This window comes from Desmodus rotundus, chromosome 2 (assembly GCF_022682495.2).
Source record: "Desmodus rotundus isolate HL8 chromosome 2, HLdesRot8A.1, whole genome shotgun sequence".
In the NCBI taxonomy this organism is placed as follows: Eukaryota; Metazoa; Chordata; class Mammalia; order Chiroptera; family Phyllostomidae; genus Desmodus; species Desmodus rotundus.
In genome coordinates this window covers 87,395,513-87,417,571 of record NC_071388.1, presented here as the reverse complement: position 1 = coordinate 87,417,571, position 22,059 = coordinate 87,395,513, and the positions used below count along the sequence as shown (strand labels likewise).

The following is a 22,059-nucleotide window of genomic DNA, read 5'->3' as shown; positions in this document are numbered from 1 at the left end:
CCACAATCCGCCCCCTCACTGGGTCCTCCATCCACAGCGTTGCCGCGAGTTCTCTCTGCTCCACTGCCCATCTCTGCCCCTCCTACAGGTCTGGATGAATGTTTCTTCTTTATCTCCTTGGTTGTTAGACTTCCATACAGTTCAAGTTTCTGTCAGTTCTGTTTGTTTTTTGTTTTTAAATTGTTGTTGTTCTTCTTCTTTTGGTTGTGCGAGGAGGCACAGTGTGTCTACCTATGCTTCCATCTTGGCCGGAAGCCCTCTGTTTTTGTCCTTTTTTTGGTTGTGCAAGGAGGCAAAGTGTAGATACCTATGCCTCCATCTTTGCCAGAAGTCTATTTGTAATGGTTTTTAAAAGGTTTTGTTGAAAGACAATGCAACAAGTTTGAGAGGGACCTGCACGCATTGTTTTCCCTTCATTTTCTATGAACAAATCTCAGGAAATACAATGATAGAAAATGCTATCTTGTCTTTTCAGGTTGAGGCTAGTGTTAACAATTGGTAGTCTATTGAGTTGATATACTGTCTCTATTCAGAAATTAAACATTAGTATGTAAATGAATGTTCTGTATATAAAACATTCTTTACAGATTCTTTTTTGGTCAGTCTTGATAAACACTAACTTATACTAACTTATATCCAAAAAAAAAAAAATGCATTTCCCCATCTATTTACCTATGTGTGTCTCTTTCCTTTTTGGTATCTTTAACTTTTTCCATTCCCATGATCCTCTTGGCCTTTGATTTCAGAGGCATACAAAGCTCAGTAACTTTGAGGCAGGATAGTAAGAAGCTAGGAGAATTCCTTGGCAAGTGGAATGGGGAAACTGAGACAAAATAATTAAACAAGGTCAAATAATTTGACCAATTTACAGCCATCTAGTGAGTCATAAGACCTTATCTTCCCTAACCAAAGACACCTGAGAACAAATGGTTTATACCTTTCCTCCTTAACCAGAAAATACATAGCTTAAATCACCCTAGTTGGGGAGGTAGGTAACAGAGACCCAATTAGTGCCACTCATACCAGATAAACCCAAAGATGGATGAAGTCGGGAGAACAAATAACAAAGTAATTGATTAGAGCCAGACCAACTCAAGATAAAAATAAAACATTAAAGCTGACTAGAGAATGATCCCAAACTCCCCTATACACTCATTTTGATGAGGAAACACCTGGAAAACTAATAAATATTTTGTTAAGACCCTCTCCTGAGACCTCCCCTAGGATTCCCACTCATAGAAGAAAGAGAAAAACCTCAAGACAAAGGAGGCAAGCATGGGCTTTCTCCCCGGAGCCTACCCATGCTTTTCTTCTCTCTCAAGTATGCATCTTTACCTTTCTCTCCTAAACTCTAAGGGCCCCCACGGGACTTGCAACCAGGGGAGCAGTGGTCAGCAGCAGCTTATCCTGGGCTTCCTTTGATCCTGTTCTCAAGAACTCCTTTTCTTTGATTTCCCAGTGAGCTAACAGCAGCCCTCCCTTGGCCCACTCCTTTCCTATAACGTTTCTAGGTAGCCAAAGCAGAGCATCACATAGTTTTTCTCGTGTTGCTTCTTCTATCCCAAGTTCTTCCTGTGTTTCACTGTCCCCAGCTTTAATAAATATAATCTCAATATCACCTGGACTTGTGTTGTGAAATCTTGCCTGCATGAATTCAAGAACCCATCCACTACAAGCTGACCCAAGGCAGACCTACTCTGGGCCAGTGTCCCATCTGGTGACAACTTCACCGATATATTCCAGTATACAAAATTATATTTTATTGAAAAATGCCAACCTGTTGTTAGCTAACTCCATTGAAGGCTCCCCAAAACCTGTATGTATGTATGTATGTATGTATTCATTTAACTTCATTGGGGTGACACTGGTTAACAAAATTATACATGTTTCAGGTGCACAATTCCACAACACAGCATCTGTGTAAAAACTTTTCTAGTAAAAAAGTTCCCCTTAGTACAACCCCCCCCACCCTGATACCTTGGACAGGAATAATAATTGACAGAACTAGATGGGTAAAAGAGCAAGGAAAATACGTGAACTATTATGATTTAAGCACAAGGGAACAAATACAAAGATCATCCCCTGCAAAGTGCATAAAGAAAGAACCTAGACAGGAAGATAGATGGCTGGGTTAGAAGGCCTGACCACATAGACCCTTTAATAGTTTACATATAACTGCTGACTAGTCTAGTGTATCTTTTTGACCTACGCCAAATTCTGAAAACTTTGTTAGACATCAAATGATCAATAGACATTTGAAACTTTGTACATGTAGTTACTTGTAATTGTCTGATTGATAGCCCTCCTGGTCAAAATAACTTTTGTTTAGTATAAACAAATCTGTAGAACTTCCTGTACATTTCCTTGTTATTTCTGTATAAACTTTTTTTGTTTGAGAAATCATGCCATGCACTTGTTCCTTTGATGTTATATAACAAATCCCTATAAAAATAAAACTTGATTAAACTCTTTGAGTTCAGTCAGACCCACAAGGGCTGGCCATTCTCTGGCATCAAACTTGGTGTCTGATCCCTTGTTTGTCGCCTGTGCCGTCCATCCTTTGGGGACCTTGGGACCCGCCGAGGCTGGACCCCAGCAGAAAAGATTATGTATTTATTTACTTTTATTTTGCTGTTACCATCAGGACATGAGATGTGAGTGTGTAGTGGCAATGGGCACATCAGTATTCCTAGATACAGAGGCCATTCTTCTGGGTAACTGGATGCATCAGCAGATTACTGCCCTGTGTTCTGCAACTTCACTGTGTGAGGCCGAATTCAATTGTCCAGTGGTGGACTCCTGATTTCAGCCCTCTATATTTTCCAGGGGGTTGGAAAATATCTATTTCCTTGTATTACTTTCCTTTGTGTCTGGTGTACCTGGAATGACTTCTATTTCTTATGTTGAAATCTGATACAGTTTGTCTCTATAAACTGTAACATCTTTAAGGCAGAAATAAGAGAGAAAATGCAGACAACTGTAATTGAACAACAATTAAAAATAGATATTTTATTTTTTTATTCTTGGAACTTACCATAGAGCTGGCTTTCACAAAATAAATGACCGGTTCACTGGATGAGCCAATAATGGCTCCAAATTATATATCACACTAAACACAAACTTCCTCTTGATGCTCCAACTCCTCTTTAATGCCCTCCTTCCTTATCTGGCTAACATTGTCTCTTCCAATGCTTCAGTCTAATGATTCTAGCCAAATATTCTGTAAATATATATATATCTTGCTTCTTCCCCTCTCTCTTTCTTCCATTGGCTGCTCTGGTCTGCAGTGTCTCCTTCCTCTCAACTCACATTTACCATCCCTGGAAAGAAATGACTTATTAATCATAGTTCATAATAAATAATACACTGATGTTCAATGATGGAAAGAAAGTATGTTTCAGGTACTTTCTGGCATTATAGTTTGTCTCTTTCTATTGTGTAGGAATAGTTCTGACTACCCGTAAAAAAAACCCTAGCTAATTATAGTTAACTATATAGTTAAAGTAATAAAGGTTAATTTTAATTTTTGTTTTATAACTAAAAGTATGGAGGCTTCAAGAATGTTTGGGGCAGCTTCATGCGATTCTCTTGATTTTTCCCTCATGGATGCAAATGACAACCCCAAATCCAGGTATTATACCTGCATTCAAGGCAGAGATAAGAAAGAAGAGAAATAGGGCCAGCCATGCCTGTGTCTTTTATAGGGAGAGCAAAAATCTTCCTAGAAACTACTCAGCACATGTCAACTTCTATCTTATTTATGAGGAAGAGCCAGGTGGCCACCCCTTGCTACAGCAGATTCCAGAAAAGCAACTTTTCCTAGATGTTGAAAGTAGAAAGAAGAAAGTTGGGAAAATGGCTAGGGGATTAGCCAAAGTGACTATCATATTATCTAACTCATTTAACCCATCATTATTCTTTGTACAAGCTCTAGGCCTCATATTTTCCATGGTTTCTGGAGGTGCTACCACCATGCTGTGTACTGGAGTGTAAAGATTACCAGTTATATGGACAATCAAGAATCAATGTAATGGAGGAGGAGAAAACCAAGATGGAGGCATAGGTAGACACACTGCACCTCCTTGCAGAACCAAAAGAAGGACAACAACAATTTAAAAACAAAAAACAACCAGAACTGACAGAAAATTGAACTGTACGGAAGTCTGACAACCAGGGAGATAAAGAAGAAACATTCATCCAGACCTGTAGGAGCTGGGAGGAGACGGGCAGCTGGGGCAGAGGGTTCGTGGCAATGGCAATGTGTCTGGACCCAGAGACATGGTGGACTGTGGAGCAAACGGGGCAGGCAGTGCAACCGCTAGCAGACCCTGCGGCCCCGCATTCGCACACTGATAAACCGGGAGGAACAGTGGGGGAGTGAAACAGACCACGCAACCCAGGGCTCCAGTGTGGGGAAATAAAGCCTCAAACCTCTGATTGAAAACACCCGTGGGGGTTGGGGCGGCAGCAGGAGAAACTCCCAGCCTCACAGGACAGGTCGTTGGAGAGACCAACAGGGGCCTAGAGCATGCACAAGCCCACCCACTAGGGAATCAGCACTAGAGGGGCCCAATTTGATTGTGGGTAGTGGAGGGAGTGACTGAAATCTGGCAGAGAGCAGAGCAAACACCATTGCTCCCTCTCCGCCCCTCCCCTATGTACAGCACCATAGCACAGTGACCAGCATTACCCCGCCCCGGGGAACACCTAAGGCTCTGCCCCTTTATGTAACAGGCGTGCCAAGACAAAAAATAAAAAATGACCCAGATGAAAGAACAGATCAAAGCTCCAGAAATAATTCAATGAAGCAGCGAACAGATAGCCAACCTATCAGATGCACAGTTCAAAACACTGGTAATTAGGATGTTCACAGAACTGATTGAATTTGGTCGCAGATTAGATGAAAAAATGAAGGCTATGCTAAGAGAAACAAAGGAAAATGTACAGGGAACCAATAGTGATGAGAAGGAAACTGGGACTCAAATCAATGGTGTGGACCAGAAGGAAGAAAGAAACATCCAACCAGAAAAGAATGAAGAAACAAGAATTCAGAAAAATGAGGAAAGGCTTAGGAACCTCCAGGACATCTTGAAACGTTCCAACATCCGAATTATAAGGGTGCCAGAAGGAGAAGAGGAAGAACACAAAATTGAAAACTTATTTAAACAAATAATGAAGGACAACTTCCCCAATCTGATAAAGTAAATAGACTCCCAGGAAGTCCAGGAAGCTTGGATAGTCCCAAAGAAGCTGGACTCAAAGAAGCACACACCAAGGCACATCATAATTATATTACCTAAGATAAACAGAAGGAGAGAATTTTAGAAGCAGTGAGAGAAAAGGACACAGTTACCTACAAAGGAGTTCCCATAAGACTGTCAGCTGATTTCTCAAAAGAGACTTTACAGGCAAGAAGGGGCTGGCAAGAAGTATTCAGAGTCATGAAGGGCAAGGACCTACATCCAAGATTGCTGTATCCAGCAAAGCTTTCATTTAGAATGGAAGGGCAGATAAAGTGCTTCCCAGATAAGGTCAAGTTCAAGGAGTTCATCATCACCAAGTCCTTATTATATGAAATGTTAAAGGGATTTATCTATGAAAAAGAAGATAAAAAATAGAAACAGTAAAAATGACAGCAAACTCAGTTATGAACAGCCACAGCTAAAGCAAAAACAAAAGCAAACTGAGTAAACAACTAGAACAGGAACAGAACCAGAGAAATGGAGATCACGTGGAGGGTTATCAACCGGGGAGTGGGTCAGGAGAGAGGGGGAAAAGGTACAGAGAATAAGTAGCATAAATGGTAGGTAGAAAATAGACAGGGGGAGGGTAAAACAGTGTAGGAAATGTAGAAGCCAAAGAACTTATAAGTATGACCCATGGACATGAACTATAGGGGGGGAGTGTGGGAGGGAGGGGGTGGGCAGGATGGAGTGGAGCGAAGTGGGGGAAATAGGACAACTGTAATAGCATAATCAATAAATATATTAAAAAATAAGAATCAATGTAATAAATTCCCCACCATTGTCTAAAATGGAGTAGATTGGAAGTGACGAAAACACACTCACCAAGTTCAGTCTTGCACAAAAGCAATAACATTAACAGGAAAGGCATGAGTTTCTTTGAGAGGCATTTCACTACTATCAGGTGAGGGTCATTGGCCTCTTTCAACATCACAACCTTAATAACATTTGTTTTCTGTTTATTATAATATGCCCATTTAAAGCATATGTCGAGGGAACCAAGATGGCGGCGTAGGTAGACACACTGCGCCTCCTCGCACAACCAGAACTGACAGAGAATCGAACAGCAAGGGGGACCGACACCAAGGAAACAGAAAATAATCATTCATCCAGACTGGTAGGAGGGGCAGAGACGGGCACCGGGGTGGAGAGGGCTCGCGTGGCTGTGGCGGGACTGAGACTGGCGGAGTGTGGGACAAATGGCGCAGGCAGTCCGAGCACTAGCAGACCCTGCGGTCCCACATTTGCACAGATAAACCCAGAGGGCCGGACTCAGAGTGGCGGAGAGTGGGGCAGGCAGAGTGGCGGGTAGCACCTTGCGGCACCACATTCGCCCACAGATAAACCTGACGAACCGCGGGCAGCGAAGCAGACCGCTGTGCAACCCAGGGCTCCAGCTCGGGGAAATGAAGCCTCAAACCTCTGATTGAAAGCGCCCCTGGGGGTTGGGGCGGCGGCAGGAGAGACTCCCAGCCTCACAGGAGAGGTTGTTGGAAAGACCCACAGGGGCCTAGAGTGTGCACAGGCCCACTTACTCGGGAACCAGCACCAGAGTGGCCCAGTTTGATTGTGGGTATCGGAGTGGAAGATTGAAATCCGGAGGAGAGTGAGGCGGGCGCCATTGCTCCCATTCGGCCCCTCCCCCACGTACAGCATCACAGCGCAGCAACCAGCGTTACCCCGCCCCGTGAACACCTAAGGCTCCGCCCCTTAAAGTAACAGACGCGCCAAGACAAACAACAAAAAAAAATGGCCCAAATGACAGAACACTTCAAAGCTCCTGAAAAAATACAACTAAGCGACGAAGAGATAGCCAACCTATCGGATGCACAGTTCAAAGCACTGGTTATCAATATGCTCACAGACTTGGTTGAATCTGTTCGAAAAACAGATGAAGAAATGAAGCCTATGCTAAGAGAAACAAAGGAAAATGTACAGGGAACCAATAGTGATGAGAAGGAAACTGGGACTCAAATCAATGGTGTGGACCAGAAGGAAGAAACAAACATCCAACCAGAAAAGAATGAAGAAACAAGAACTTGGAAAAATGAGGAGAGGCTTAGGAACCTCCAGGACACCTTGAAACGTTCCAACATCCGAATTATAGGGGTGCCAGAAGGAGAAGAGGAAGAACAAAAAATTGAAAACTTATTTGAACAAATAATGAACTTCCCCGATCTGGCAAAGGAAATAGACTTCCAGGAAGTCCAGGAAGCTCAGAGAGTCCCAAAGAAGCTGGACCCAAGGAGGAACACAACAAGGCACATCATAATTACATTACCCAAGATTAAACGCAAGGACCTACATCCAAGATTACTGTATCCAGCAAAGCTATCATTTAGAATGGAGGGGAAGATAAAGTGCTTCTCAGATAAGGTCAAGTTAAAGAAGCTCATCATCACCAAGCCCTTATTATATGAAATGTTAAAGGGAGTTACCTAAGAAAAACAAGATCAAAAATAGGAACAGTAAAAATGACAGCAAACTCACAGTTATTAACGACCACACATAAAACAAAAACGAGAGCAAACTAGGCAAACAACTAGAACATGAGGGTTGTCAATAAGGGAGTGGGAAGGGGAGAGGGGGGTAAAGGTACAGAGAATAAGTAGCATAGATGATAAGTGGAAAATAGACAGGGGGAGGGTAAAAATAGTGTAGGAAATGTAGAAGCCAAAGAACTTATAAGTATGACCCATGGACATGAACTATGGGGGGGGAATGTGGGAGGGAGGGGGATGGGCAGGATGGGGTGGAGTGGGGGGGGAAATGGGACAACTGTAATAGCATCACCAATAAATATATTTAAAAAAAATAAAATAAAGCATATGTCAATTCTTTAAAAAATGTATTTTTATTTTTAAATTACATTCTACATTCAATATTATTTTGTATTAATTTCAGGTGTAAAGCACATGGATGAGACAATTATACACTTCACAAAGTGTCCTCCTGATATTTCCAGTACCCACCTGGCACCATAAATAGTTATTATGATATTCCCAGTGTCAATTCTTAATGTTAGCTTTTTAGGAAACAGCATACCATTTGCATGGTTAGTCAGTACAAGCATCCGTTTTTTGTGTATAACCTTTGTCTTGAGCTTAAACACGTTTGTGAAGAGGAATAAAATGTTGGTTCATACAACGTTGTTGAAAGAAAAGTGGCAACATGTAGTTTGAAAGATTTGAGCCATCATTTGTGACAAGTACATGAATGTCACAAAGCTGAAATGTTTAGTCAGAGAGTTCTGTCTCTTATCCCAAAGAGACTATCCTTAAAGATCAGGATTAGCCTTAAGATGAGCAGATGAGGTTCCCATTTTAAATTTCTCCTCCCTACTGTTCCTCTAGTATTATTATCATGAAATCATGTTAAAATGAATCTTAAAGCAGGATTGATGGAGGTGGCTAACACAAGGAATCCCAAAAGTAAACTCTGAAGAAGAACCAGATTTCTCTTTATGGCTGGAGGGTGGCTAAGCAGAGTTGAAATGGGGAAGGAGAAAAGGCTTTGATGAATTGTGTGCAGTGACTCCCAGGCTTCTTTTTAAGTACCATCTGACAGATGCCCATGAGTGCCGGTCATTCAGGTCAACCAGTGCTGCCTAGGGCTTTGGGGCTGGCCACTGACTGCAGAAGGGCCCTGAGCAGATTATCAGAAGCAGTGCTTCTGTGATAATCACACCCTGCCCTCTGGTAGAAATTAGATATTACAGCCTTTACTAATCACAGGCTCGTGGTGCTGGTGCCCTCCCAACAGTAAACAGCTTTGAGACAGCAGCTGGAAATTGGGGTAGTAAAGTAAATCCAGAAGAGTCTCATCAAGCAGTTCTTGCCCATTAAATGAAAATAAAATATCATATTTGTGAAGTTCTATGGAAGGAAAAAATTGAAAGGATAGCTCAAGTTCCTTAGTAAAGAGAATTTTGCTATCAAAACACCACCACATCAGCCACAGTTAAAACAAAAATGCAATGAGGAAAAGAACTTGAAGTGTTTATGTTTACTTCAAGTTTTCAAATTAGAGTATCATGTTCCTTTGGGTTGTCAAACTCTCTCTTTCTCTCCTGATTCTTATCAATGCAGTGGCTGATAAACTCCTTTCTTTAGAAGTAGAGTGACTATGCCAAAACTAACATTTTTTCTTTTCTGAGATCTTCATTGCTTGTATGATTCCTGGAAATCACAAGCATATCTAGTTCAAGTTCTTTAGTCCATAGACACCCATATCTGATTTTAAAACTATCATGTAAAATGTCTGCGGAGTACCATTGAACTATCTTCGTTTATAAGTCATTTGACCCTACGTTAAACGAGTGTGAACACTTCTCAGAGGTCAGCCAGGCCAACAAATTTCTCATCTCAACCAGAAGCTCTCCATACAGCGTCTTTGACAAATTTCCTCTCCTTTCAGCTCGGGTTTTGGTGACTTGGTACTCACTGTTTCGTGAGTAACACCATTTGAACATCACCCAACCTTCTGCTTACCTAGTTCCATCTTTTAGAATATACAAAATGTTTATTACATGAGCTGGGCCTGCACATCAAATAGTTGAATGTCAGATGACAGGAGAAAAAAGTTCACACTGAATGCAAGTCTCCATATCACTACAAAGTTCAAATTTTGTCCTGATTGCCCTTACTTCTTCCTTCTTATCTCTCTCTGGCTGATCTCTTTCCTTCCTTCTTTCCTTCGGTTGGAGAAAACATGATGAAATCAAGAGGCACAGGAACACAAAACTCCTTTATCTCTGGTGCTGTGTAACAAACTGTGTAACATACTACCCGTTTTCCTTCCCTATGCCTTCTGACCTTGCCATACAGATTCTTTTTAATTTTTAAAAAATTTAATGATTACAGTTGACATACAATATTATATTAGTTTCAGGTGTATAACATAGTGATTTGACATTTGTATAATTTACAGTATGATCGCCCCATAAAGTCTAGTACCCATGTGACCCCATACATAGGTATTACAATATTATTGACTGTATTGTCTATGCTGTATTTTACATCTCTGTGACTAGTTTTATAACGGCCAATTTGTACTTCTTAATCCCTTCCCCCTTTCACCCCTCCCCACCTCCTATGCCATCTGGCAACCATCAGTTTGTTCTTTGAATCTATGAGTTTGTTCCTGCTCCCCAACCCTGATTTGTCGCATTCTATGTGTGTGTGCGCGTGCGTGCAATCATTTCTGATCAAATTCTAACCTCAACCTTGAGCTCCATTTCCCAGTAGGGGAATGAGAGGGTAACAATACAAATCTCAATTCCAAACGAGGAGTTTGGCTCAAATGTCTCATTTGTCCAAAAGGTGGGTCCAAGACCAGCAACATTTGGGACCTCACCAGACCTCAGCCTACAGCACAGAGTGAGCTTTGCACTCTGGCCGCCAGGGGTAGCACGTGTTCAACCCAGCAAGTTTCCGGGGGAGGGCGTGGGCGTGGGCGTGGGCGTGGGCGTGGGTGAACAGCTACAGGGCTGGATGTTCCTGTCTCTTAGGGCCGCGCTGGTCGCGTTGGAGGACATGGGTGACAAGTATGCTAGTCTTCGTCGGGCCCAGCTGCATCTGGATTTCATCCACGCTAACTCGTGAGTGACTTGGGAGAGGCTGAACAGTGGAGGGTCTCACAGTGAAAAGTCTGGTGTATCTAGCGAAATGGCTGATTTGAAAAAAAAAGTGAACTTGGTATCATCGACTTAATGGAAATATTTATTTATTTAAAATTGTTTATGTTTAAAAAAATGATAAAAGTGGTAAAGATACATATTCAGGGCCAGACTAAGTTCCCCCTTCCCCCCCATTAACACTAAGTGGTAGGGGTAGCTACCATATATGGTAGCTATCCATATATGTTTTAATACATATAAAAACCATGTATTATAGGCCAGCAAAACCTTCATTCCACCCAAGTTGCCTGTCTCTAGTGATTTCCCTGCCCCATGTACTGACATTTTAGAGATGAGAGTTGCCTCCAGAGAACAATTTGTAGTTATTGATTCCAGCGTCTGTGGCCTCCAGAGGCTTTCCAAAAATGTAACCTTTCTGAGGATAGAATTCTCACATTTTAGTTATTACAGAGGCACTCTCTTCTGTGTCAGGTACGGATGCCTTTTGGCTACTGATAAGGTGTTATTTCAGATTCTCAGATTGCTGAGGAAGATGACAGAATTTTTCTCATCCATCTGTAATTTCCAACACAGCAAAGCGTAGAAGCTAGTACTGGGTAATTCACAGTGGTATGTTGTTTTTTGGGGGGGAGGGGTATCTTTTAGTAATTTGGATTTACTAAAGGTACTAATATAAGGCTTTCTCATCTCATGGCACACCTAACCTGATTATTAAAATTCTGCAGCACACCAAAAAATATATATTTGTTGCCAATTGACAAAAAAATAGGTATAATTTTAATTCATTCATGGTGGACGGCCATTGTTGTGTGGGCTGTTGTTATTTTTTAATTGGACAGTCTAAGGGGAAAGAGGTCAGTGCCTCTGACTAAATAGTCAGGTACTGTATATTTTAAAAGGTGTTGTGGCAACACTGGTTGAAAATTCCTCATATAAGGTATGTAAAAGATTTGAAACCATAGAAAGTGTAGAGAAAACCAGGGAAAACTGGCCTTGCTGTGTGGGACAGTGCAATTTTTACAGAAAATAGACTAAAACAGGCAATATTCAGCAGATATTTAGTTTTTATTTCTCTGTCGTGGAGAATAATTCAAGCTGGAAGGAATGGGGCAGATAATTAAGAATTAACAGAGGTGAAAGACAAGTGAAGAAATAGCAATTTTGAGTTCAGTTTTAGAAACATTTTAAGCTGAGTGCTGGAAGGGCTGTGAACTTTCTGTTGGGAGGGAAGGTTGCACAGCCTCCTCAGTTTTGTTGAGTTTCTGGAAGTCTTATTGCCTTCCAGCTTCCGCCTCCCCCAAACCTCTCCATTGTCAGTGGTTTGGTAACTAAATAACGAAAGCAACAGCAACATGAATCAACTGAGAACTGAAGTGGAGCTAGAACAAAATCAGATACAAATTGGTATCTTCTCACCTCCCCTAGCTAGTAAAAACAGGAGTGACTTTTTAGTTCTCCTTGCTTAACTGCCCCACCCCCACAACCCTCATGAACCCATCCATTGTCAGCGAGTCCCCCTTGTGCTCTAGGGAGGTCTCAAATTCGTCTATTCCTTCATCTCCACTGCCACCAGCTGGTCCAGACCACTGCCATCTCCCTTCTGGACTCCTCCATGTAGCCTCTACACTGGATTCTGTGCTTCCTATTCTTGCTCCCCTATGGTCCATTTTCCTGAAGCTGTCAGTGGAAGCTTTTAACAAAAGTGAACCAGATATGTCCCTATTCTTAAAACACGACAGTGGTTTTCAGGTGCATGTAAACCGAGTGCAGCCCTTAACCGTAACCTGGCCATCTCACATCTCAACGTGATCGCCCATTTCACTATAGCCACAGCAGATTGTCCTCCTTGGCTCTTTTCTGCTTCAAGGTCTTTGCACCTCCTGCTGTTGCTGGAGAGTTTCCACTCTGGCTCTGCGAAGGGCCACGTTCTTCTCGTCCTTCAGGACTCTGTTGAATGCTTTCTATCAAGAGGGTCTCTTGCTGACCCATGCCTTCTCCATGCCAGCATCTTTTCCCCATCTGCCTTCCTTCATTGCACCTAATCACAACATCATCATCTTAATGAGTTTGCTGACTTGTGTATTTTCCATATCCCCCACTAGCTTGAGCCCCCAAAGGGTAAAAACCATGTTCCCCCACACTGGCACACGACAGGCAGACAGGAAAACCTCTTGAGTGAAATGGTACAGAAACTTGTATAGCATTTATTTTTGTCAGTGATTGCGGTGACTTCCCTGCAGGATTGTTTGAATGTTTGTCTATCCAATCATGTGTTTTAAATTTATTAGAAAGGTTTGTGGTTTAAAAGCTGCTTTTATAACGTGTATTACCAACACATCTCTCTTGCTTTATTTGAGACTTTTACATATCGGCTTTCTTTTGAGTGAAGACCTTTTTGCAACAATAGTATTCAGTAGTTTTTTAAAATTACAAACTTGAAAGCAGACGAGTGAAGAAAGCCCTCATTGGCATGTGTTTAAAGTTTAAAATTCCATAAAAATGATTGTATATACTTAAAAAAATAAGTTTTCAGCCAATCTGTTGTCCTGTGGCCTAAGGTATTAAAATCTCTGAGACATTGCAGATGATCCTTCCTTTTGTACACAGGAGCAGATACATTTTTTTTGATAAAGGGTGTCTATTGCTTTGCTCTGTTTTTACTAAATATGAAAAGAAAATTGCATGCTGAATCTCCCCTTAATGCTGCGCTAAAGTTGCTGATTGAAATATCCACATTGGGAAATGAAAAGCAAGTGTGAGATCCTGAAGGAAGCCCGATATCACCCACAGATGACTATTCAGCCTTCAGAGTGTAAATAGTGATGGCTATGTAGCATGTTCTGTTACCCAGGGACTGGCACTAGGGGGTGGGGACAGAGTGACTGCAGTAATTTGTGAGGTTGTTTAAGGAGCAGGCTTTTCAGAGGGGAAAAGATTCTACGGAACATTATAGATTATGGAGGCAAACAGGGTGTCCTGCCAGTACCTGCAGTTGGAATCTGAGGGCTTTTTTGTGGGCCAGGGTTTTGATCATGATTTTTCAGAAGTAATTTGGCCTTAAAAATTACATATATATTTTTAATGAAAAAAATATTTGAAAAAGCTTGAGCAAATGTTTACAAAGCAGTTTCAAATGTCAGCATTTGCTCTACTGTGCAGTGAGGCCCGCTAAGTCTTCATTTCACTAGGCGTAGAAAAGCTGTTTTGGCAACTGTGTTCCTAGCCCTGGCTTTGTAATGAAATGCATCTACTTCAGAATCCTGAGGGGGCTGAGAGAGACGTTTGTGGAATAAACTCCTGAATTGATTATCCGTCTGGACCTGGAGAACATTTGTCTGCAACTTTCTTGAAACTTACACTGATTCCAGAGTTAGTTTAACTTTGGCTTTCGCTCTATTTTTTTCATCAGCACCACGCACAGTTTCCTTTTTGGAGCGCTGGCGGAGTTGCTGGACAATGCAAGGTGAGGCTTGTCCATGGACAAAGGTTATTGTGGGAACCTCATGACAGAAATCAAGTCTTGTTATATTTAAAGATGAAAAGATAATGTCATCTTTTCCCACTTGCAATATTTTGTGAATTGATTTACTACAAAAACAATATTTTTATAGGAAAAAGAACAAGTGAAAGGAGAAATTATTCACTTTAGAGTTCTCTCTCTACAGGAGGTAGGGGTTGCAGCTGTCGGTTTCTGCCCACAGCAGCTCTGAAGCAAGGCTCCTTTTGTATCCATTAGTCCTTTGTCCTCCTGAATGTCCATTTGCAGCAACTTGATATGTATAGCTCTGAAAGAACAAATCTCAACTTTGACATTTGTTACTCTGAAAGAACGCATTTGTCTATTTTGCCAACTGCCTTCTCCTCTGAAGTTGTCTCACTCATTCATTCAACAATGGTGGGCCGGTAAAATCAGAATGTAGAACAGAACAATGGGAACAGTTTACATAGCAGAGGGTGATTGAGTGATTGGCAAAGAAAGATTGACTTCAGACTCGGAGTGAGAGGAACGTGATCAATAGAGCAATTCTTGTCCTGGTTGAGTGGCTCAGTTGGTTGCAGTGCCACCCAGACACCAAAAGGTTGCGGGTTTGGTCCCCAGTCGGGCCACATATGGGAGGCAACCCGCAGATGTTTCTCTCTCATGTCTATGTTTCTCTCTGTCTCTCTCTCTCCCTCTCTCAAATCATTAAATATATACGCAGCCCCTGGCCAAGTCTGGCCTGTCTCACGTTTGTTTGATTCATAGTGAGAGTTCACACAGAGTTTATAAAGAAAAGGAAGAAAGGAAGGAATGGTTTGCGAAGTTTAAGAAATAGGAGGTGCCATGTGAAAAATCTGGGTACCCCATATCTGTTTAGAAGTAGCAACTTGAAGTCGCATTCCTCATGGGGATCAGGGGTGTAGCAGGGGCTCTCTTGGGACTGGCCTGTGCCTTCAGCTTTGCCATTCCTAACGGCCCCAGAGCCAGCCTGAACAACTCAGCTCCTCTGTCTTTGGTGGACACTGGACTTTTGCCCCCACTGCTTAGCTGCTAGTATTTGACATGAAATGGAGCTGCTTTACAGACTTATTCAAGATGCTGGGTAGGTCTTATAAGGAAGGCCTTTATATTGTCCCTGTGTTATTAAAAATTATGTCATTTTATTCAAGGTTTTGATGATTTTCCTGTAGCTGTCAGAAGTACAACTGGAAGACATTAAAGAAATGCTGTAAAAGGAAAAGAAAAATAAGTGGCAGTATAGGAAGGTGTGGTTAGGAGCCTCTGCCAAATCCAGCAGCTGTTCAGAGAGAAGTTAACCTGGGCTAAATTACAAGGTCTTAATATGCTATAAAGGTGAATTATTGTTCTATGCCTTGTACCCCTGGAATTTCTGTGTAAGGAAACTGTTTCTCTTAAAACTTTCAGTACAGTGGCATTTATTGAGCACCTATTGTGTACATGGTACTTTGTAAAATGTATAATTACATAATGGAAATAAGGATACCTAAGTTTCATGTGATTGTGGTGAGGATTAGAAGAGAATCCTTCTAATATTCAAAATAAAAATAGTTCAAAAATATTTCTTTCATTGCTTACCTGACACATAGAAATTGCTCAAGAAATGGCGGTGCTAACATCAGAATTTCTGGAGCTTAGAAGGAGCGCTTGGTTAGAGAAAGGAGCTAAGGAGCTAACTTTGAAACTAGGCATGTATAACAAGTACAGTGCACATATTCAGTTTTATATGGGGTAGTTTGGGGTTGGAATTGTTGGAAATTTGTGGAGAGACTCAGATTTTCCCATACAACTGACTGGTGGTTTTTTTTTTTTTTTTTTTTTTTTTTTTTTTTTTTTTTTTTTTTTTTTTATTGTGAGCATCCTTTTATGTCCTCTTCCACATCTAAGACATTATTTCTCATTATTTTTTCTCCTTTCTCTCATACCTTTGCTACTGAAGCCAGGATCTTTTGGGTCTTTCTCCTTTCTTTTTTAAATTTTTACTTTAAAAATGCACAAATAATATCTGTGAATTATAGAAAAGTAAGAGAAAACAAAAAGAGAAACTCACCCAGCAATCTTATAACAAGAGTGCGGGTCCACATACTTCGTTGTAGGAGGCCAGATAGGAAGTATTTTCACCTTTGTGGGCCATGCATTCTCTGCTGAAATGACTCAACTCTGCCATTGCCGTGTGAAGGCAGCCACAGACGAGATGTCAGTAAAGGGAGTGACCGTGTTCCAGTTATTTACAAAACCAGTTGGTGGGCCAGGTTCAGCCCATTGGCTATATGGTTTTCCCAATGTCTGACTTATAGAAAACCACTGCTAACATTTTCATTTCTTTAATTACAGATATGCACATGTATACTATGTATGTTTTTAAAAATGTGTTTATACAGTACATTATTGCTTAGTAATTTGCTGTTTCTTTTTAATTAAAAAAAATTAAAATATATCATGGAAATTGTTGTCTGACTTCTGGATTATTCTCCAATCAGTTTTTAAAAACATTTGTATCTACTTTGTTAGGCTTTTCATGAAAGTACCATTAATTCCATCTATTTTTTAACTCTCTGAGTTTCAGGCTTTGTAACATTCTCAAATTATGAGTGATCATAGGTCTTAGTATATAAATGCAGAGTGAAACATTTTAGTAATTAGGTTGTTCCTGAGGCAATTTAAGTGGATTTCTTTATTGTTTGTTGCATGATAATAGGTTATACTTCACATAAGCAATTCAGATTAATATAATTAAAAAAATTCACATTGAAACAATGATATTTTTATATTGTTTCCAGAGATGCAGGGGCTGCAAGACTTGATGTGTTTTCAGGTGAGCAGATTTGCTTTCTTCTTTTCTTGTAATGGGAAAGCCTGAACTTATTTTGCTTTTATTTTATTTCATGAAATCCATCTTTATTTCATTCCATAGATCTTTAATGTAGTGTAAGTGCTTGGTGACCACAGTGACCCTGTGGGTTGCCAGGTTGAGAAAAATACACTGCAAGAGTGACATTGTTCACCTGTTAGAGGGCCCATTTACGAAATTAGCCCTTTCAGGGTTTTGTGAAAGTGTCAGTAATTTGGAACAGTCTGTCTGCCATGAGAAAACAGTTTTATTTTAAAAAGCATATTAGCCTAACAAGTATTTATAATTAAATAGACATCATTCTGAACTTGTCACAGTTTCCGAATGCACAAATGAATGTGCAGTGTGTTTGAGTGTCGTAAAGTTCACACCAATATGTGTTCTTCATTGACTTCATTTTTCGTCACCAAGTATTTATTGAACTTATTAGTTCATGTCACTACAATGTGATGCAGATGAAGGTAGGTCAGCCACCCTGTCCTATAGTTAACACTACTTAGGGAAACACGCGTGTTGTTAAAACTGATCCTCATTCCCAATTCTGTCAGATCTCCTGGAAATGTTGGCTAGTGGTCACAGGCTAAAGAATATGGTCCGTGATGGAAATCCATACCTATATTTAAAAAGCAACTCAGTTCAATTCAATTTTCTAAGTATTTGAGATCCTATGCATTTGAGTGCCTTGGGTTCACAAGGGAGAGAGGTCTGATGAAACATTATAAGTGACAATATTCTTCCCTTTCTACTCTCCAAGTTCTGAAAAGTGAGAAATACAAGAGTCTTTCTTTATTACTGATAAGTGCCAGGTTGGAGTATGGAGCTTAGTGTGAGAGAGCTAGCAGGCTTGATCAAACCCCACCAGTGGAGCCAGGCTTCCCCCTGGAGCTGGTGTGCCAGGAGGAGAGGGAGAGGACCTCGTGGCCTCTGCAGGCAGCTCACTCCTAAGAAGGAACATGAGACATCTGAACGGGGAGCCTCCCCAGATAATGAGCTCACTACTACAGGGGAAAAGTGAGTCAAGGGACTGAAAAGGGCCTCTTTAGTAACTCATTGAACTCCACTCCACACCGAAGGAAAGAGCAGTAGTGGAGAAGAAGTCATCTTCCCTTATCTATCCAGTTACAGAAAGTAAAATAGAGTAAGTGGCTCTTGCCCAGGAGGGACTTGGAGTATGGCAGTAACAAAGAGAAAGAATGCCTCGTGTTAAGAGCTAGGACTGGAAATATGGATGTGATTTGTGTCAAGTAGTATAGGAAGAAAAGAATATTCTTATCTGAGGCATTACTGTGAGAAGAAGAATAGAGTTAGACTAGTCAAGAGGTTCATTCATTTATTCAGTAACAAATAAGGGCCTATCATGAAAGAGCCAAGTAATTATTCTAGGTGCTGGGGATAGAGCATTGAGCAAGATACTTGATTAAGCCAGTGTCCTCATGAAGCATGCCTTCTAAGGGAGAGAGACAGTGAAGAAGCGAACAAATACATAACGCACCAGGCAGTGATGAGTGCTGAAAGGAAAAAAAACCAGAGCGGGATGAAAGAACAGAGAGTGATGGACAAGATGGACTGTTTTTCATGGGGTGATAAGGGAAATCAGCTAAACAGATGACTTCAGCAAAACCCTGAATGATGTGAAAGATCCAGTCATGTAGACACTTTGGGAAAAAGTATTCAGGGAACAATGACAAGGTAGGCTGACTAGAGCTAAGTGCTAGCTCCAAATGGATGATCACTTTGAATACCACACTGAGAATTTATTTTTTTCTTTCAGTAAACAGTGGACCATTGAATAACTTTGAGCAATGTCATTTGACAAGTTAGAAATGCTCTTTTGTCCTTTTTTAAAGATACTCCAGCAACAGCACACAGGACAGCCTGTAGAGGTGTGAAAGAAGGCATAGCCGGGAGGCGGGGCCATGGAATTGACCTAAGTAAGATTTCAGGAGGGTTTGAACTAGGGCAGTGAGCCTAGAAGTGGAGAAGGGAAAAGAGAATTAAACTGTGCTTCATTCAGATCACGTTGCTGATAAAGGGTTGAGAGGAATTGGGTGGAATCACAGAGTACAACAAATGTAGTCAGCACTCACACATTGTCTTTTTTTGTGTTTGTGACAGGACGCCAAGCAGGACAGGACAGTGTTTATCTCACGTTCTCCAGCACTTGTTATGGTCATGACAGCTAAAAAAGAATCTTTGCAATTTGCATTCAGAATGGCATTTTTTTCTTTAGGTTACATGGGTTTCGTGAAAAACTGAACTTGTGGTTTTGGTTTTATACTACGTTTTTATATTATAAAGTTTTTTTTAACTGAAGTAAACCATAATATGACCATAAACCTAGCAAATTAATTTTTCCAAACAAACAAACAAACAAACAAACAAACCAGGGCCAGGGGTTATGCACCAATAGATAGAATTGGTATGGGGTTGCATAGTTAATTGAGGTATTGGGCTAATTTTCAAATTATTTATTGAAGCCTCTGAATTAGTCTCCAGTCTAAGATTTTATTCAAGTAACTTGAGGGCTATACAACTCAAACTAAATATACATGTATCCATGGGTGTTTTATCCTTGTGTGTGTATTAGTTCTGGTAAACATGGTTATGCATTCAGTACATTTTTCTAGTGCTTACCAAGAGGCTGGCTGAGTGCTGAGTACACAGTGTGCCTGCTTTTAAGGAACTGGCATCCTAGCATAGGGGTGCATGGAAACTATGGTATGTATCTGCATTTGTATGAGTAGAGGATCCATAGCTTTCATCATAGCTCTGAGGCAGCTTTATTCCAAAGAGTGTAACTGCTAGTCTGAAAGAGAAATAGATGTGTGAATAGGTATTTAAATATACTGTGAAAGATGAGGAAGACAAATGATAAAGAAAACATTCGTTATAAGTACCTGGTGACATGGAAGGATTAGGAAAGCTCCCTAGAAGAAATCTTAAATGAACTAAAGACCTAAATAGGCCTTGGACTGGTGAGTCAAGGATAGGAAGGGCAAAAGAGTTCTGTGTGTGCAGTGGCTTCAATCTGGAGAGACCCTAGAACACTGACATATTTGTAAAATGTTTGATATGTTCAAGATTCAGTTTAAGGGTATTATTTGTGTGGAAGTAGAAGATTGCTGTAAGGATGGGGGAGGGGTGATTAGCGATGAGCTTGGAGAGTGTGTTAGGCAGAGGTCTTCAGAGAAACAGAGCTAGTAGGAGATAGAAACTGCCCCCTCTGTCTGTCTCTCTCCCTCCTCTCTAAATATAGTATGTATATATAATACACATACATATTAGATATGATATGGTTTATGTATACATTATATATTTATATAATTATTATATATACATATATGTGTATATATGTATAAATTCAATATATATATTTGGCTTACATAGTTGTGCGGCCAGCAAGTCTGAAATCTGTGGGGCACTTGGCAGGCTGGATATGCAAATATTGCTGTCTGGGGTTCTAAATCTTCAGGGAAGACCAGAAACCCAAAACTCATGTAGAGTTTCTGTGTCAGATTTTTGAGGCAGAAAATTGCTGCTTCTTTGCAAAACCTCAGTCTTTGCTTTTAAGATCTTCAATTGATTAGATGAGGCCCACCTACATTATCAAGGGTGATCTGCTTTAGTTATAGTAAACTGATGGAAAATGTTAATTATATTCATAAATACTTGCATAGCAATGTCTAGTCTAGTGTTTGACCAAATAACTGGGTACCACAGCTTAGCCAGGTTGACACATAAAATTAACCATCCTAGAGAGGTAGGAGGGCCAGGTTTTAACAGGTAAGTGAGATTTGTTAACTGGTTTGGGTTTTATCCTGTGGGCAGTGGGGAGCAGGAGAGTAGTGCAATACACAGCTGGCTGCGGGCTGTGTGCATGTTCTGCTTTTAGGGGGAGCTAAGAGTTAAGGAGATGTTGCTGTAATCCAGAGAAGAGATGATAGTTTCCTGAACTAAAACAGTGTAGTAGCGATGAAGAAAGTGGTCAAATTTGAGAGACATTAGGGAGGTGGCATTGAGAGGACTTGTCTGCAAATGGGGTGAGGAGATGGTGAACTTGCTTATCCAGAGGTTTTGACTTGGGCAGCTGAAGCTTAATGGCAGGGTGATGGCATTCATGGAACAGAAAACACTAGGAGCAGGAGTGAATCAGGTGACGGAGAGGTGGTGTGGTTTGTTTTGGACATGCATATTAAGAGGTAATGAAAATCTCTCTGAAATACATAGTTATAAGAAATTGAAATAAGGCCAAGCTTTAGGGTGGATAGTTGGGGAATATTGAAATTTAAGGCTATGGTCGTCTGCACACTTCATTGGGATTTATAGAAAAAGTAAGTACTCTATGTGCATCTTGGGAATTCTGAGTCTTTCCCACTTACATGCTGAAAAAATGCCCTTTGTGCAACCTTCTTTCGTGAGAACTGTATATCGAGAGCTGCAAAATCAATTCTTACAACTATGCAGAGCTGCCTGATGCTTGCATCAGGTGGCTGCCAATTCTTATAAACATTAGGATAATTGGGGGGTGGGGCTTTTATTCTTGAACCCTATCCAAGATCAATTCATTGAGAATATTTCCAGATGATTCGAATGTGCAGTCAAGATCAAGAATTACTGCATTTTGCTCAAGTCAACAAGAGTTGAACCCCCTAGTTGAATGGCAGAGAAATGTCAGAGTCTGTAAGAGGGAGGGCTGAACTGAGCAAATGTTTAAAGGGCATTGGAAAGGAGAAATATTCTGACATAGAAGTTGAGGTAAGCCAACCAGAAGACCATGCAGAGAGAAAAAACTGGGAAACTGAGATGGGAGGGAAGACCTAAAGGGTTT

General features: G+C 40.8%; 1 protein-coding gene across 1 annotated transcript in view; it reads left to right on the top strand.

Annotated features, from left to right (window-relative positions):
- Positions 1 to 15,983: 15,983 nt before the first annotated feature.
- MORC1 (MORC family CW-type zinc finger 1) overlaps positions 15,984 to 22,059 on the top strand; it is a 156,393-nt gene continuing 150,317 nt past the window's right edge. The window contains exons 1-2 of the mRNA XM_071220772.1: positions 15,984 to 16,081; positions 17,161 to 17,195. Of these exons, the coding sequence (XP_071076873.1) occupies positions 15,984 to 16,081; positions 17,161 to 17,195 (133 nt within the window). The remainder of the gene's footprint in view (positions 16,082 to 17,160; positions 17,196 to 22,059) is intronic.